Source organism: Pinus tabuliformis, chromosome X (genome assembly GCF_031772625.1).
Source record: "Pinus tabuliformis cultivar Carrire ecotype Pingquan chromosome X, CPIR1, whole genome shotgun sequence".
Classification (NCBI taxonomy): domain Eukaryota; kingdom Viridiplantae; phylum Streptophyta; class Pinopsida; order Pinales; family Pinaceae; genus Pinus; species Pinus tabuliformis.
In genome coordinates this window covers 1,544,008,011-1,544,025,675 of record NC_142308.1, presented here as the reverse complement: position 1 = coordinate 1,544,025,675, position 17,665 = coordinate 1,544,008,011, and the positions used below count along the sequence as shown (strand labels likewise).

The following is a 17,665-nucleotide window of genomic DNA, read 5'->3' as shown; positions in this document are numbered from 1 at the left end:
AACTGTCATGAAGAAATCCAGCACTTTGAAACTGGATGGGCTTTGAGTAGTCTAGAATATGAAAGGACACCTCCTTATCATATCCAAGACCTGTTCTATGCTTGTTGTGGACAAGCTCTTCCCAAGGTCTAATGACCGACTTGGGAAGTGCAGACTGAATTTCTACATCTACATGTACAACTGCTGCTTCATTAGGTACTAAATCTAAATAAATTGTAACATTATTGACTTGCTGCTAATGGGTTGTTGTCTCAATGTTGTGAACAGAATTAGGTTCAGAATGACGACTCCATTGTTGTAATTTTGCTTGCTATAGCTGAGATTCAAGCTGCAAAAAGTCAATTTTCTCTTGTGCATTTTGTAGAAAAAAATGATATCCGGGAGAAAATCCTTGTTGATTTTCACTGTATTATCCGTAGTAGAGAGTATTAGATTGTCCAATAACTCTAAGACTGCACCAATTGGAGCCATTTTTTTATTTTTTTTTAGCATCTCAAAAAAGTAGTAAAACAATGAGGAAAAGATGGACACCGATTGCTCTTTTATATAAACTTATGGCAACAACTTCAAATCAATCTTGGCAGCTTGCAATAGATTCAACGCACAAAGAATGGTGATACCCGAAAAACAGACTCCTCATGCAAAAGTGAATTTTCTCCAATTCACCTGAGAATTTAACTTCCAACAAGGCAACAAGCAATTCAGGCCTCAAAAAAATATGTTCCTGTACCAGCCTTGAATCCAAGAGAACTTGTCCTGGAAACAACTTCAATCTAGTTCAATAACAATCTCTGATATGAACAACCTTTAAGAAAATACACCAATTCGATCCACAAAGGATAGTCTTGGCCTGAAACAATTTCCACTGAACTCCTAAATAATGTTGGATATTTCCTCTCAAACAGCGCAAACAATTCACATTGGGCGAGTGAGTAAATATCAGTGCACACATAATAATAGCTTCAACATTGCATTCTACGCAGACTCAAAAGGTTCAGTAATGGCGTTCTGGTGACTGGAGGCATTGGCGTTATTGCTAGAAGCTTGACAAATGGAACAATTCAGACACCATCCTCATTGCATGATGCTTCACAATCAAACCATGTGAGTAATGGAGACTCTAATGGAAAGAGTTCAACTTTAGCAACTAATTTTTTCTTCAACGATGAAATTGATGCACCTCAAGCAGTTCCTTCTAAAGCTGAAGTAGGTCTTCCACCTCCAGCTATTGCAAGTACAATTAAAAAACCACTGGTAGCAAAGAGAATTGTTGGAAATAAAACTGGTGGGCTTGGTGTCAAAAAAACTTACAACTAAGCCAAAGGAGGATCTTTATGATCAAAAGCCAGAAGAACCTGCATCTACTAGCATTCCTTCAAGTGCATCTCCAGCAGTACAAGATGCCTCTCGCCCTTCTCAGTTCACATACATGGAGAATAACTCCAATTCAAACTCAAATGGTGGAGCACACATCTCTGGTCATGTTCCTCCTCTTGCAGCTGGAGCAGCCTTCTTAGCTGTCTTAGGCTTCGATGCAGGTTAGGCCTTTTTGGCCTTCTTTGCTGCGGGAGCCTTCGCTGCGAGCTTTGCTTTTGCAAGAGCCTTAGTAGACTTGATGGACTTAGGCTTCTTCGCCTTCACTAGCTTGGCAGCCGCAGGCTTCTTAGCAAGAGTAGCGTTCAAAACTGGGACCCCGTTATCTATTATGACAGGAGAGTATGTGGACCATTTAACACTGGCGTGGTATATGGACAAACTACAGCAACAATGTTTTGAGTTGGGAGGATGGGAGTGAAAAACCAAGAACGATGAGCACATATGTGCACAGGCAGGTCTCTATAGGCACTTTACACTTGCAAAGATCAAAGAGGACACTAATCAATTCGATGAATCTCGGGTGATTGGTGTGGGCGGTTTTGGGAAAGTCTATGAAGGAGAGATTGATAGAGGCACCCGCTAATTCTCTAGGTCTGCTTAACATCACCTTTGTTCTTGGTTGTTTGAACGACTACTTGATCGTGGGGGTCTGTGTAGGCTTCTCTTTTCTCAACGGTGCGAGGGTGGAACAAGAAGATGACATTGGTTGTCCCCTTGAATTTGGCAACTTAAACTTCACAAAAGTAAGATCTGCGTGCTTGACTCCAGACAGAGGAAGATGTTGTCGATTTGTAAATGCTATAGTAGCCATTTCTATGTCACGATACACAAATGTCACGGGCGAGCTTGCAATTCCTCCATCGTCTTCTGCGATTTGTCTCAAGACAATATCAGACACTCTGCAGTCAAATGGAATTTCATCTGGTGTAATGGCATTTTGTGGATTGGGTCCAAAGATTACTGTTGATTTTCATTGTAAAAGTCGTAGAAATATTGAGGAGATGGAGCGCACACCAAATTTCACGGAAGTGCAACAAGTCTTATGCATTTGTGAATGGGATTGAGATTGTATCTATTCCTGACCTGTTCAACTGTAATGGAATTGAGCAGGTGGAATATGGAGCCGAGCGCAACACTGAGCCTGAGACTGAGAATGGAATGAATACCACGACTAATGCCAGCAACAAAGCAGTGTGTCAGAGAGCGTCCAGAATGGCAGAGCTACACTTCTGCAATGGCAGAGAGCGTTTCTGGAATCCACTGGAGCCAGGGAGTAGGCACAGATTTCAGAGCGTTAAAGTAGGCGTAGCCTGAGGAAACAGCTTGGATGGCAAATGATTTCATGCAAGAGCAGTTATGGAAGACGACAACTACTGCACAGTTATGCCGTTGGGTAGCTCAGGAGAGAGAACAACCAGATTTTCAGGTAAAGGAGCATCCAAAGCAAAGAAGAACTGAAGTGACAGTGAAGCAGTTTCGAAAGGCACAAAACCGATAAGGAGAAGTGCTCAGATCTACAAAGGCCACAAAACAATGGCTCAAATTTGAGCAGGGCAGGAGAATGCCCGCTCTGATACCATGTTGAACACACACATGGCAACAACAACATAGGAAAGATAAACAGGAGAGTGCATTTATTATTAACAAATATAATACATTTATAGTACATGGTGTGACCCTTGGATTCAGATTCCAAGTGGTCTCTTGGACTCCTTTTGGCTGTTCAGCTTCCACACCAACCCTTAGAGGATTAGGTGTCCAACAAGAGTGATGCTCAGTGTGGAGTATTGCTATAGCAAAATCCTCGCTAAGAGGGAGTGTTGATTTGGAGTAGCATCAGATGTGCTCTAGCCATGAAAATTGGTGGAGAGACTAAAGCACATGAGATCTCCAAGCCCTAGAAATGGTTTGGGCAAATTCTACCCAGTTTGGGAGATATTAAAATAATTAATATTTTTAATGGAGCTCCTAAGTCTAAACTTAGGAAAAATAAAATATTAATGGGTATTAATATAAAACTAGGTTAGAAGGTTCCAAAAGACATGGATCAAGCAAAATCTAATCTTAGCCGTTGATTAGAGATGTAATCTCGATCGTTGAAGGACCAAAAAGAAAAGTATAAGAGGAGGCTTGAGGGTCAGTTGGAGAATACACCAGAGTGATCAATCATTCGATTTTCTAGAGCAGGGTTTGCGAAGAAAAATCAAATCAGTGATCAGTTTGCAGCGAGGGGCAGTGAGTACTACACACAGAGGCAGAGATAGTGCCGAGAAACTAGCGCGGAAGTAGAGAGAGGCATACGCTGAGCCAGAGGGAGCCACGCGGAGCCCGAAGGGACTGCGCAGAGGCCAGAAGCACCTGTGACATCCACACAGAGGGCAACAGGAGTAACACAAAGGGTCGTAGAGGCTACGCAGTGCCTCAGAGGGCTGACGCAGAGGATTCTGGGCTGATGCTAAGGCCAGGTGGCCTAACACTGAGCTTCAGAGATTGCTGGAGAGGGTTTTGTGGGGCAATTTTTCTGAATATATGCTTCCGAATAGAGAGGTATTAATGCCGGTTTATTTTCTCTGTCGGGTGACCCAGTTTGGCACCCAGTTGTACTCAAGGAAATACTGCATAATAAAATAACCCTCAGAATTGCTGCATCGGTTTTCCCAAGTTGGGTTTTTATAGGGACGAGTTGTCCAAAAATAACGGTGTCACTTGTGTGTTTGCTATTTCTTTCGGTTGTTCATCTGTAGATGGTTGACACTGTATTGTGTTTATTTTGATGTTTATATGTTTAAATAACTTGTTGGTAATTAACAAGTAGGAGAAATAAACCAGAGGAATACAAATAAAATTTCTAACGGATAGACTTAGAAATTTCAACATCAAGCACATGCTAGATTCATGAAGGGAGAAGTGAGAGCCTAGAGGATTCTTATAGAATCTATTAAAGACTATAATCCCATATGTATCAAAGTTGGAGACTGCAAAAACTATATATGACAAACTGATAGAGTTGTTTTCCGTAACTACTGCGGGAGAAGTAATCTCATTGAGGCAAGAACTATACAAACTGAAGATGTCCAAGGAAGATCGAATAGCCTCATACTTCATGAGGATATGAGAAATTCGAGATCAACTATAATAGCTAGTTGAAGTCATGTCTGATAGAGAGATGACCACAGTGGTACTAAATGCACTATCGGAAGAGTGGGGTAACTTCACTTCAAATTTATATGGGAAGAAAGAGACTACTCCATTTCAAGATCTATGGTCACTCTATAAGATCGAAGAAATCAAACTGAAGGCAAAAGTTAATGTAGAATCAAATGAACCGAATCAAGCATATGTTGTTATTACAAGAAGAAAAGTGGAATTTGGAAAGTTTGGTCCTCCAAAGAAAAGCAAGAACATGGCTAAGGTAAGATGCTACGGTTGTCAGGAACTTGGGCACTATAGCATAGATTGTCCTAAATGTAATAAGGACAAGAAGTATAGGGAAGAAGCCCGTATTATTGAGGAAGTGAAAGAACCTGAGACAAAGAAGCTTATGAAGGAAGAAGTAAAAGATCTCTATTATGACTGAGATGATCTTCTTCACTAGAAGGTACTTTCCACTTGTAATTAATAGATAGGAAGCAGTGTAAATAAAATAGGATGCATAAAATTAAAAAATAGCATCGTCATAGAAGCATTAGAAATAAGAGCTCGTGACATGGGAAGCAAAAAGAATGTCTGGAATAAATTCGATTGATTACAAGGAATAAGAGCTCTTGGAAACCTCATTGAAATCTCAAGGGATACTTATAGAAAGAAGTAGAGGTCATCATCAACTAGGATCATCATACAATAGTCGATAAGGAAATCTCTGTTGGATGAGGATATGTAAGATCCTCAAGTTTCTATGATGGAATCATTATCAAAAGATTCAACAATCTAGAAAGAAAGCAAGTATTTCATCAGGAATTCCAACTCATGGAATTTTAGGAACGACGGTATGATGACATAATAGTGAAGCAGGGTAAAACTCTTTCATTCAAAGGAAGTTGCTACAAGAAGTCTAGATGACCCAAAGAAAAGATGAAGTATGTATGCTTACATAGCCTATTATGAAAGTCATTTAATATGGTTGCAGACAATATGGATCACTATTTCCATCTTGGAAAACATGATCAAAAGAAGAAGGGATCTCATCCTCTGAAAGATTGCAGAAAGACACAAGTCACACTAGAAGAAATCAACATAATATGTTCTCATATGAAACATGAGGAAGCTAACTAAAATGGAGGAACTCTGGTTGGTAGCTCATGGGAATGAACTGTGTGAAAAGAAAGGAAGAGATCATTAAAATATACAACAAAGGTAGAAGGCATTCAACAACAGAGACCAAGAAGAGTTGACTAGAATATCTCCCAGAAAGACATGAAGACTTTGAGGAAATTGGAAAAAGATGGAGACCCTTGACAATGAATATCTTTAGGAGATGTGTCAACATGCATGCAGGATGTTGATACCTACGAGGAGATGTCATAATGAAAGATCATCACAAAGGTAATTTTGATCTAAGTGTTCATTTCTTATTTTTGAACTAATATCTGGATGGGCTTATGTAGGACTGCCAAAGGGAAGATCTGTGAATGACTTCCAGGAAAACCATATAGAAGGATGTAAGATCCTTCCAAAAATATGGCATAGAGAAAGCAACATGACATGAAGCAAAAACCCAAATGGAAACTAATGGATCACTTTCTGATAAAAATAAAGACATGACTGACTCATGGATGAAAGTGATGGATGGTATGTAACCTATGAAGAAGTCCCAAAGATGAAGACTCCATGACAAAAGAAATTCATGACATCGAAGAAGAGAGGAGTTCTTCAAGCAACTGGTTGTCCCATCATCTCCACCTGAGAAGCTATGGTAGGTCCTTAATTAAGAGGGAGCCTGGAAAGTTTCTTACTTGGAAGAAACTTGGAAATTCCTAAGCCAAGATGGAGCTTAGGTACATTCCTTGTGTAGGAATGAGTAAATTCCTTTAATGGAATAGATATCTCCTCCCCAATTGAGAGGGAGAGATAGACACATCATTTTTCTCTTCACCAGGAAGACAGAATGAGAGGATTGGATAATCATTTGGCATCTGATACTCATTGAGGATGAGATAGGGCATCCAATAGAAGAGTAGTCGTGGAGGAACGATATTCTTTGAGGGCTGGGGAGTCCAAGATAAGAATAGTCCTCATGGAACACATCCTGAGTACCCGGGTAGGGTATGTTTCGAGAGGGACAATGATGAGAGTGTTTATAAATCATTGATCTCGCCAGCATTGGGCTCAGACCTTGTGGAGAGATAGAGTTGTTAGTCAAGGCCATGCAATGTAACAATGTTGGTTGATATGATGCTATACAAATGAGTTACCAATCCAAATCTTCTTATGAGAAATTCTCCAGATTGAGAATGTCCAAATACCATTATGAATACCTCCTTAGTTAAGAGGGAGTGTTGAAAAGTGTAACTAGGTTCAGTCTTCATAACGATATATAATTATGATTTTATGTAATGAGATGTAAAGAAGAAAAATAAAATTATTATATTACTTGCTTCATGGGTTTCATGAGTCTAGACTCCCATTGAGATTCTTTAGGAATTATTTGTCATCTAGTTATAAAACGATAGTCATTGTCATGTCATGACGTCATGTTACACTTTGTAAAAGGTCAAACTTGTCTATGTAAAGTATCCTCCAAGACCTTGTCACTTATCCTCTTCAAGTCGGCCTACAACGATGGAAGAACTTGCTGGAAGAAGTCAGTCTAACTACTTGTGATCATGTCAGCGTAAGGGACATGTGATGAAGTGTATATATAGCCACACTTGGCCTCAATTAGTGGCAAGAAACTCGACAAGAATGCAGTGAAGAGAAGTGTGAAGAAGGGGTTAAAAATACAAGTAAAAAGAAAAGACTATAAGCTAAGAAGTAAAAGTATATCACAAGCAATTATCAAGCAGAGAAATCTTTTAACTATTCATGCCCTAGATTTCTCAACAACCTCCCCAAGAGGGATATTACATTGTAAGATAAAAATCATTCATTTTCAGCATGATATAACTTGGATGTCATTGTCCTTGGGTTAGAAAGTGTTTTGGAACATATTATAAAATACAAAGTGTCATTTTTATTGCATTTCCAGCAGTTTCTTAGGGCTGACGTCTAGGGTTTTAGGTGTTGTTATATGCTCTTTAATTGAAGAAATTTCTTGTAATTTAATCTCTATTTTACTTATATTATAGCCCTTCACTTTTCACTTTATTATCATAGGTCTTGGGCTACTATTTACTGCTGCTCTAGACTAGTTTATTGCTGAAATTTTCTAGTTTACAAGCTAGTTTGCTATAGCACTACGTATTTTCACGATTGTGTGTGTTTGGGACCTTCTTCGAGTTCATATTGGTTGACCTAAGTCATTAGAAAAACCAAAGGACCCTTTGAAGTCAAATCTGGAAATTAACTTCAAATCCACCATACACCCTAATTGTTTGATCCTCTTGAGTGGTGGTGATAAAAGTAGAAGCCTTAGGGGGATTTCGACTTGGTTTCGTTGAGCCATTTGATCTCTAAGATCTAAAAGGGAAGCCTCCCTTGAGTTGGATTGAATCCATCACTAAAAGGAGGGGAGTAGTTTCTATGGTGACAGTGGTGACCCTCCTATGTTACTCATTGTCTTAGTCAACCAATGAAGCTTTGCACTAAGGTCCAAGATTCACTGTAAGAGTACCAGTGGCCCCTTTACCCAACATAATGTTGAAAGGCAGCCAAAGATTCCATGATAAGAACTACTATATGTGGAAACAACATATGTTGCCATATTTCTACACAACCGCTTAACTGTGATCGTCCTTTATAAAGATACCCAACCACAAACTGTGGGTAGAAACCAGAACAAGTTCAATGACAAAGTTAAAGATGCAATAATATTTCTAAAGTTGTCCCTAAAAATGAAATACTTCCAAATGGAAAAGACTTCAGCAAAGATTTGAAAGCACTTGAGAGAATTGCATGAGACTTCGAAAATGGGCAGAGTCTTCTTCTTCAAGAATATGTTGTTATTTATCCAATGGTTGAGAGTGTATCATTGCAAGAGTATTAACACAAAATCAAGGATATGCTCTCTACAACAGTATGAGACACTGCAGATACTTTGCAAACCAAAATAAATTCACTTGTCAAAAAGTTTGAACTATCACTGTAATGAGTCAAACAATACTTTGCCATCATCTAAAAAACACCAGAAAGAACATCCGAAACTCAAATTCATAACCAAGAAAGTAAATTCTAGCAAAGGGCATACCACTTCATTTTGGTGTTGTAGGGCTTCAACAAGCATCCTTTTGTGAGCTGGTTCAACCCTAAAAGACAAGAAACCAAATGAAATTACAACTATTCCTCAACAACTTACCAAAAATAGGTTGAAGCATTGTCCCTTCTTACATAGCAACCTTTCTGTATGAAATTTATTTTACAAATGTGCACGATACAATCAAGATTCTTAAATAAAATAAGAGACAAATTGTATGTCCAATTCTTAATAAAATCTTCTCAAACTGTTCATAATTGAGACATAATACTTAAAACATAAATCTGTACAGGCGAAATTGTTTTACGTGAAATCTAGAGATTATTAGACCATATGAACAGGTTCATGTTCATATTACTTAAAACACAATATGAGCCTGTTTGTATTTGAGGCATAGAGTTTAAAACAAAAATCTGTACTGACAAAAGGTTTTGCATGAAATCTCAAGATTATTAGACCATATGACTTTTCATACATTAGTATAATAGATATCTAACATTAGATATTTCTAAGGAAAAACATTTTCTCGTGAAAGAGAAAAATAATTTCACCAGATTAAATATGATACATCAATAAAAAGTATCTGAAATTTATCATTTTCAACAAACATTTAAGCCACTTTTCATACATCAGTATAATAGATAATTAGATACCTAAACTTAGACATTTCTAAGGATTGGGGAAGACATTTTCTCATCAAAATGCAAAATCATCTCACCACATTAATTATGATACATCAATATAAGATAGCTGAAATTTGTGATCTCTAACAACCACTTAAGCCATTTCCCACCAAACCATAACCCATTCCATTGAATTTCACCCTAAGCCCATCCCTATTACTCTACCAAATCAACATCATACAAAAGCCCAATTACGCTTCATGATTGGCCAAATGGGCCCACCTTTGCCAACAAACTTGCTATCACTCTCTGTGACCAATACAATGCAAAAGCCAGATTACTGTTTGACAATTGGCCAACTAGGATGACCTTTCCCTGCAACCTCCCTCTTTTCCACACCCATTGTCCCTAGCAAGCCACAATGATGTTCCATCTCTAGGAATTGTGATCTACTCTACCATTATAACAAAGTCCCATCACAGTTGTTGCAACTCCTCCCCAAGGGCCTTAATTTCCTACATAACACCATTGAGTATCAACTGAATCCCATTAGTTTGCAGATTTACTCTTAGTTGGCAGGCCAAATTTTAATCTCCAAGTATTGTCTGGACACCATTTCTGTCAGTTGACATTACAGCTTTTCCCAGTCATCAAGGCCATTCCCCATTAGAATATTGCAAAACATCAGCCATGACTGCATTAACAATCCACGATGATTCCTTGTCAATCCTTGGTGCCTCACGAGCTAACATCTTCAATCTACAATCATGTGTATCTCACCCATGTACCTTACAAACTTTGGCAGCTAAAGCAAAACCCTCAAAAAGTCCAACTCCCACTTTTTGAGAGAATATTTTGCCGCCAAATCCGTTATGGTACTCTTCAATACTCAGATCAGCAAAATGCATGGAATCAATCACTATTCCACACATTCCTACTTTGCATGAGCTTCCTCAATAATGGAAGGATATTGCTCCACAATAGAATCCACATACCTGCTCGACATTTGTCTCCATAAAACTAGAAGAATACTCTTCCATCATGGCATCTTGCCATGCCTACCTCCTAAACCCTAGAAGGATACTCCATCATGGCATCCCGCCATACTTGTTCTACATGTGCCTCCACAAAGCAAGAAGGATACTATTCCATCATGGCATCTAGCCATATCTGCTCTACATGTGAACAAATCCTCAAAATAAGCATATATCAATGAAAACCAAAACAACCTATCAGACGTTTCCAAATCCTATCTCTATCCCCAAGCAACAAATCCACTCCAATCACTATAGCAAGCAAGCTCACATCGGTCATGAACCTATCAAAGGGTTGTTGTGCCTATCTCAAGTAAGAATCCATTCCAATTGTTGGAAAATCTAACTAGGTTCGGTCTTCATTTAATGTATTTGAGTCATCTTGTAATGTACTTGTCAAAAGAATAAAGAAAAGAATTTTTATTATGATTATTGTGACTTATTAAAGCGTGGGTTTCATGCTTGGGTCACCATGTTTTAGGTCAAAGTCCCCATTGAGGACATACAGGATTTATGCCAAGTCAATAGAGTCATTGTACTTTTAAAGAGACCCTTCTTGGGCTTTTGAATCATGTTCTTGGGCTTTTGAATCATGTAAAAAGGTTAAGTATTGAGTCAAATGTAATTTATGTATCCTCCACACCAAGTCGGCCTAGAAGAGATCAAGTCGGCCTAAGGACACTAATTCGACCTCACATGAAGCCTATAAATACAAGCAAGTCGAATTCATTTGGAGCACTTCATCTCAAGCAAGTTCGATATCTCTAAGGAAGCTGGGAAGTGCGAAGTACGAAGTCGGGAAGCCAAAGGAAGTGTGAGTTGGGTGGAGTCTAAGGAGAAGAAGAAAAACGAAATTTTGGTGCCTCTCTCTCTCTCTGTTTTGTGCCCTAGATTGGGAGATAGAAGTCTTCCAAGTTTTGTTGATGCCGGAAGCTGCGACATAGTTGAAGTTGTTGGTGTTGAAGTTTCTAAGTTTACTTAATTTAGAAACCCTTCATGCACTTTTCCTGATTTATTCCTACCTACTTGTTAATTTTTCTTTAACAACTTATTTACAAAGTAAATACTGAAAATAAACACCAATGCATGCTCAACATATTACAGATCAGCAACTAAAAGAAACAAGAACAAACACACCACATGACACCATTATTTTTGGATCAATGTCCCCAGAAAAACCCAATGCGGGAAAATCGGTGCAGCTATCTGAGGGTTTTCTTATTAAGCAATATCAGAGTAAAATCTAGGTGTCATAACTGACCTACCCAATAGATAATTTCCTTAACAGCTATAACTCATAGGTTGAGAGAAATCTCCTCGCTGAAACCCCAGAAAACCCTTCCGGCAGTTCCTCAGCACAAAACTGCTCCTGCAACCCCAACGTCTGCCCAATCTGGACTGCGTCAGCCCCTCTCTGTCTCACGTTGGCCCTGCGTCAGCCCTTCTTGGCCTGCATCAACCCCAAGAGGCCCTGCAGGCTGCGTCAGCTCTGGGAGCCTCTGCATCAGCTACGTTGGCCCCTCTGGTGCTCTACACAGCACTTGGCTACCTCTGCGTGGCCCTGCGTGAGCCCTTGCAGGCAAGGATCAAAATTGAACACGTTAGAGCCCTTCAAACGGTCTCTGGCAAGTCAGAGAAGTAAGAAGAAAATTTTACCAGTCAAAAAAAATTTAAAAATTGATTTTTGTCATTTAAAAAAAAAATTGGAATAATATCTTAAAAAATTTTAAGAAGTGCTGTCAAATTGTCAATTTTTTTTTAAATTTCATTTTTCCTGAAATTAGAATTTTAGGAATGAAAAAATTAGAATTTTAGGAATGTTGAATTTGTAAATTTCTTTTCATGTTAAAACTTAAGTCCCATTTTAGAAACTCCCATTTGAAAAACAACAGTTTCCTTTTGAGTTGTTTTTTCTGATTGTGCATATGATGCAAGTTCTTATTACGCCGTAAGGCGTTTCCCTCTGAAATCAACTCCCCTCTCTGCTTACCTGTCATCGTGTAAGCCACACGATTATATGTTAGACGATTGCAACAATTTCAGCCGTTGATCGTTGATTCAAAAGGGTTGCCCAAACGGTTTGGGCGTTTCATTTGGCGGATCGAATAGTTTCATCAGGGCAGCTGAACCGGGCTCTCTAGTGCTACATGCGTCCCACTAACCCTGTTGGCGGGCTTTTCTTGTACTGTCTGTGGGTGGAGTTGATTGATCCCAAGGCTGTACTGAGCAGGCAGCACATTCTCACAAATCCCACATTCTCACAAATCCCGGTGTTCTCAAATCCATCGTTGAGAAAGCGGACATGAGAGAAAGCGATACCGTCCTGGAAATCGGCCCGGGTACTGGAAATCTAACCCTAGAGTTGCTGCAGGCCGCCCACAGAGTCATCGCAGTTGAGATCGATCCCCGGATGATCGAAGTAGTTCACAAACGCATAAAGGGGACCGAAATGGCTCAGAGATTGGAGGTGAGTTCCAATTTCCTTTGCATCTTGTTTTTACATTCATTCACCTTATTTACCTCATTAACAATATGTCAATTCCACATGGATTGTGACTCTTCATGCCCACCCCAAGTTTCAAATCCTCAGAGACATGTTTTCCCTTCATGAGTTGTTGCTTCTATGCACCTGTGTAAGCAGCGGCTCAGACTCCGGCTCCATGTGGATGGGGCAAGGTGTAGGTCTTCTGCCACAATCACTGAGACATATGTTTTCGAATATCTGTTGTCAGCCTGCTATAGTTCGTTGTGATATTCACATAATGGAAATGGGCATGCTTTCTGCATGACCTGACTTCAGTTCATCGTGATAATCCCATAATGGAGAAGGGTGCGCTTGCTGCATTTGTAAACTGGAAACATCAACCAAAAAAAAATCCTACATTGACAACAATACTGAAGAAGGTTTATTTGTGAAATACCACATACATTAAAACTTTTTCAAATCTTTGCCAATCTGAAAACTGGGTTTAGGGTGAATTTCTCATGCCTATGCGATGAAAACTGGCTATGGGGTGAAGTCCTCATGCTTATGTGATAGCAGCCTTCATTTCTTCAGTTACTACCTTTCTCCAATCTAATGATGCTTAGAAGTACCTGTGTGCTTTGGGAAGCCATAATCTTGTAACGTACTGCACTTTCTGTCTGGCAATGAAAAATGCCAATTTTGGCAATAAAACACTTCTTCTTTTTGCAAATTTGATGTTGCAGATGGATTCCCTACCCCCTTATGTCCAATTGGGCACCTCAGTATTAAATTTATGCAATTCAAACCTGTAATTCCAAGATTCTGGCAAAATTTCTGTCAGATTTACAAGGAAAATGCACTGGAAAGAGATTCTGTTTACTGCAAGGTTAGCCTAAGCTATGTGCTTTGCAGGTTCCCTTGTGATGTCTTCGTAATTGTCTCTTGCAATTCCTTTTTTGTTCCTTGTGATTGCTGTCTTTGGTGATACCTTATTAATTTTTGGGATTATGATAAATCAAAGTTGCTCTTCTCTAATATGACTATCTCCTTTTTCTTTTTTGTTATGGACAGTTGGTGCGAGGGGACATACTACGAACAGACTTGCCAACTTTTGACATATGTGTAGCCAATATACCTTACCAGATATCATCTCCGCTCATCTTCAAGCTTTTGTCCACCATGCCCAAGTTTCGAAGTGCCACCCTCATGCTTCAGAAGGAATTTGGCCACCGCCTCGTGGCAAAGCCTGGTGATTCCCTTTTCAATCGCCTGGCTGTCAATGTGGATCTTCTGGCCAGTACCAAGCTCCTTATGGATGTGAGCAAGAGGCATTTTACGCCATGCCCTAAAGTGGATTCCTCTGTTGTGAGAATCGAACCAAGGGCATGGCCTCCTCCAGTCGACTTGAGTGAATGGAATAGATTCACTCTGATGTGTTTCACCAGAAAGAATAAGACTCTCGGTGCAATCTTCCTGTTCATCAATTTTAATCTTGAAGGCATATATCCCTGCTATTGTTTATTTGCTCCCCAAGATTATCTTCTTTAAAGGCATTTAGAGCATGGATGGCAGCAATTTCTCAACAAACAGTATAGGTACATTTGCATTGTATGAGCAAATGGAGGAATTTTTCCTTTTTAGTTAAAAGGACAAATCATATTCGGTTTTTCTTTGCAAGCAATACTTTAAGCAGACAGACGTTTCAATATGAATTAGTTATGTTTTTTCGATCTCTTCATATTTATTTTCTTCAACATGTTTGAAACCTTTTCTTCTGGGAACTATTGTTTTTGCAAATATTTTACCTTGAATCAATTCGTCTCAGCATGCATTCAAGTTAGTTAGAATGGAATCACATAGGTTTCAGCAGTTTAGCCTAGTCGGTTGTGTCATCAGTCAGGACTTATGAGATGTATGTTAAAAGACTAAAACCTGCTTATGTTAAGGTGAATTTGTGCTGAAAACAGTTTTCAATACTCACGGATCAGACCTTGATCCGAAGAAACTTATGGGTTAATGGAAACTCATGATCACAGATATAACTGAAAAAGGGAAAAGGAAGCCCTCCTATTGAACGATTTCCCCTGCGAAGTTTTTCTCAAGCTCTTGTCAAATACAAGGCAAAATCTTACATTCCAGCTTAACAGAGTTCTTCGCAGAACTGAGGTTTTAAACATTTTGTTCGTAACTGACAGGAAAAATATCTTGAAGATGGATCACTTTCAGCTGCATAATTTTTTTAGTGTCTTGTACTCTAAAGTTGGAGTACGAGGGAAAATATTCCTTGCTCATTAAATAAAGCCTCATCTGTGACTCCGTCGGTAACAACCACTCTTTAGAAGGTAGGCCCCGATATAAATACCAACATTTTGAAAGAGAGTCTAAAATCCTGAAAGGCTCTAAAGGATCATAGTGTACAACGGTGACTTCCCCACAAAGATTAGTCTTGCACATTACACAAGACTTGATCGAAGGATTTTCTGCGTAATGAAAAAGGCAATATGGGAGATTCCAATCACGTTGCAAGGCATTTTTTAAAATGTGGATGTGACAAAAGGTTGTTGTGGAACGTGCTGTTTGTATATTTTAACACACTAACACTTTACAACAATGAACTAACAATATTCATGATGAAAATAGCAATAGGGAAGATTTATCTGCATAATGAAAAAGACAATATGGGAGATTCCAATCATGTTCCAAGGCATTTTTTAAAATGTGGACGTGACAAAAGGTTGTTGTGGAAGGTGTTGTTTGTATATGGGAAATTTCTTGATCATTGTGTATAATCCTAATGTTGATAGATATGTCTACTAAGTGGTTCCAGTTAATGGGGCATTGATTTGAGTGGTCAATATATTTTTATTATTTATCAAAGTAATCTTGTGTTGTATTTGTGTTCTTCAATTTATGCCTTACGGTGTTTCCTTTGCAACATTTGATGCAAATGCTAGTTAATTATTATGTCACAATTACCTTTTGATACCATTACATTTGGCAGTTGTTCCCATTTCAAAAACAACAGTTTCTTTTCGAGTTGTTTTTTTTTAATTGTGCATATGATAGAAGTTCTTATTAATTATTATGTCACAACTACCCCTTGATACCATTACATTTGGTAGTTTCAATTGAGAGCGATTAGATGTCAATATGGGCCATGTATTAGGTCTGTAATTTCACTGGGTTGTGCTTGAAGGTTGCCTAAAGCAAGGTTTGATGACGATTTAAGTTGGAGAGGAGCATAGATTCATCATTCAGCAAACGACTTTCAAGCAAGGTTTAAGCACGATTTATGCTTGGAGAGGAGCGCATTCAACAAGCTTCCTAACATACTGGATTTGATTTGTTTGCGGATTCCCAATTCCTGGTATGTTTTCATATTAAAAAAGGAGATACCAAAAACATATACACATTTGTACATTCGTTTGTTGAATCCTAAACCTGTTTAGAATTTTACTAAATTTTTTCGTTCATGCAATAAACTTAAATTTGATTGAGCTACTAGTATATTGGCTTGAACGTTTTGGTCACAAAAATTTCCTACAAAATTAATCCTTATCTAAACTGGAGCAGGAATATAGGTCTCCTTTTTATCCATTAATGGTAAATGCATTCGATATATTAGTTGTGGCTCATATCAGACCTGCCTTATATACAACATCCATGGGGTTGTTGTTCCACCATTTTCCTGTGGCTCATATCAGACCTGCCTTATATACAACATCCATGGGGTTGTTGTTCCACCATTTTCCTGTGAAAAAATAAAAAGAAATTTGAAAATAATTTACTGTTGTCAATTGAATTGCTCTTTTTTTTTATGCTTTTCATTATAGAAGTGCGACCTGAATATGTGCCCTTCTAAATGAAATTAAGACCTGCCCTTCAAATTTGATCACTGCTTGCAGGCTCTATGTCACCCTCCTTGGCTGCTGCGCTGCTCTCCCGGCATAATCTCTGCCTTCTCTATTCCTCTGTACTCAATGCCCCTCAGTTGCTCTCCCGATCATTGATTCTATCTCTCTTAGCAAACACCGCTCTAGATAATAGAATGATTGATCATTTGGTGTATTCTCCAAGTGACCCTCAAGCCTCCTCTTATACTTTTCCTGTTGACATCTCAACGGCTGAGATTAAGTCCCTAATCAATAGCTAAGATTAGATCTGGCTTGATCCATGTCTTTTGGACCATTCTAACATAGATTCATATTAATACACATTAATATTTTATTTTCCCTAAGTTTAGACTTAGGGATTCCATTAAAAATATTAATTATTTTAATATCTCCTGATCTGTTTAGAATCTGCCCAAACCCTTTCTGGGTATTGGAGATCTCATGTGCCAACCTCTCCACCAAATTTCGTGGCTAGAACACATCCGATGCTACCCCAAATCAACAGTTGGAAGAGAGGTCGAAGATCTGGGAGGCTGACTTGGTGTGGAGGGAAGGTTTGGTCTCGGTCTAGGGTGAAGAGTCTCAAAGAATACCATTGAAAGGAAGAGAATTTTGACTGGGTTTTCCCCTCGAGGGGGGTTTTGCCCTGGCATAGTGCCTACATATGGTGTCCATTGTTTTATGTGCTTTCGCTTTGGTAATTGCTTGATGAACTAAAAGAAAGAAGATATAAAGAATCGTAATAACAAATCAAGAACATCACGAGTAATTATCAAGAATAAGAAAATATTTTTGCCTTTTTGATTTTCTAACATGGTATCAAAGCTTTGGTGAAGAAAGAAGAAAAAGGTAGTCTCAAGCACTTGATCAAGGAACCATTCAAAAGGATTATCTCAGGGAAGGAGTCTACTATATTCAAGGAA

The 17,665-nt window shown here is 38.7% G+C and overlaps 1 protein-coding gene and 1 pseudogene across 2 annotated transcripts in view; one reads left to right on the top strand and one right to left on the bottom strand.

Moving 5' to 3' along the window:
- Nucleotides 1–17,665, bottom strand: part of ECA3 (endoplasmic reticulum-type calcium-transporting ATPase 3) — a 447,643-nt gene that overhangs the window by 190,446 nt on the left and 239,532 nt on the right. For both annotated transcript variants that reach the window (XM_089449126.1, XM_089449125.1), the window contains exon 23: nt 8,720–8,777. In XM_089449126.1, coding sequence (XP_089305252.1) covers nt 8,720–8,777 — 58 coding nt within the window. The remainder of the gene's footprint in view (nt 1–8,719; nt 8,778–17,665) is intronic.
- On the top strand, nt 12,595–14,437 carry LOC149145938 (uncharacterized; annotated as a pseudogene).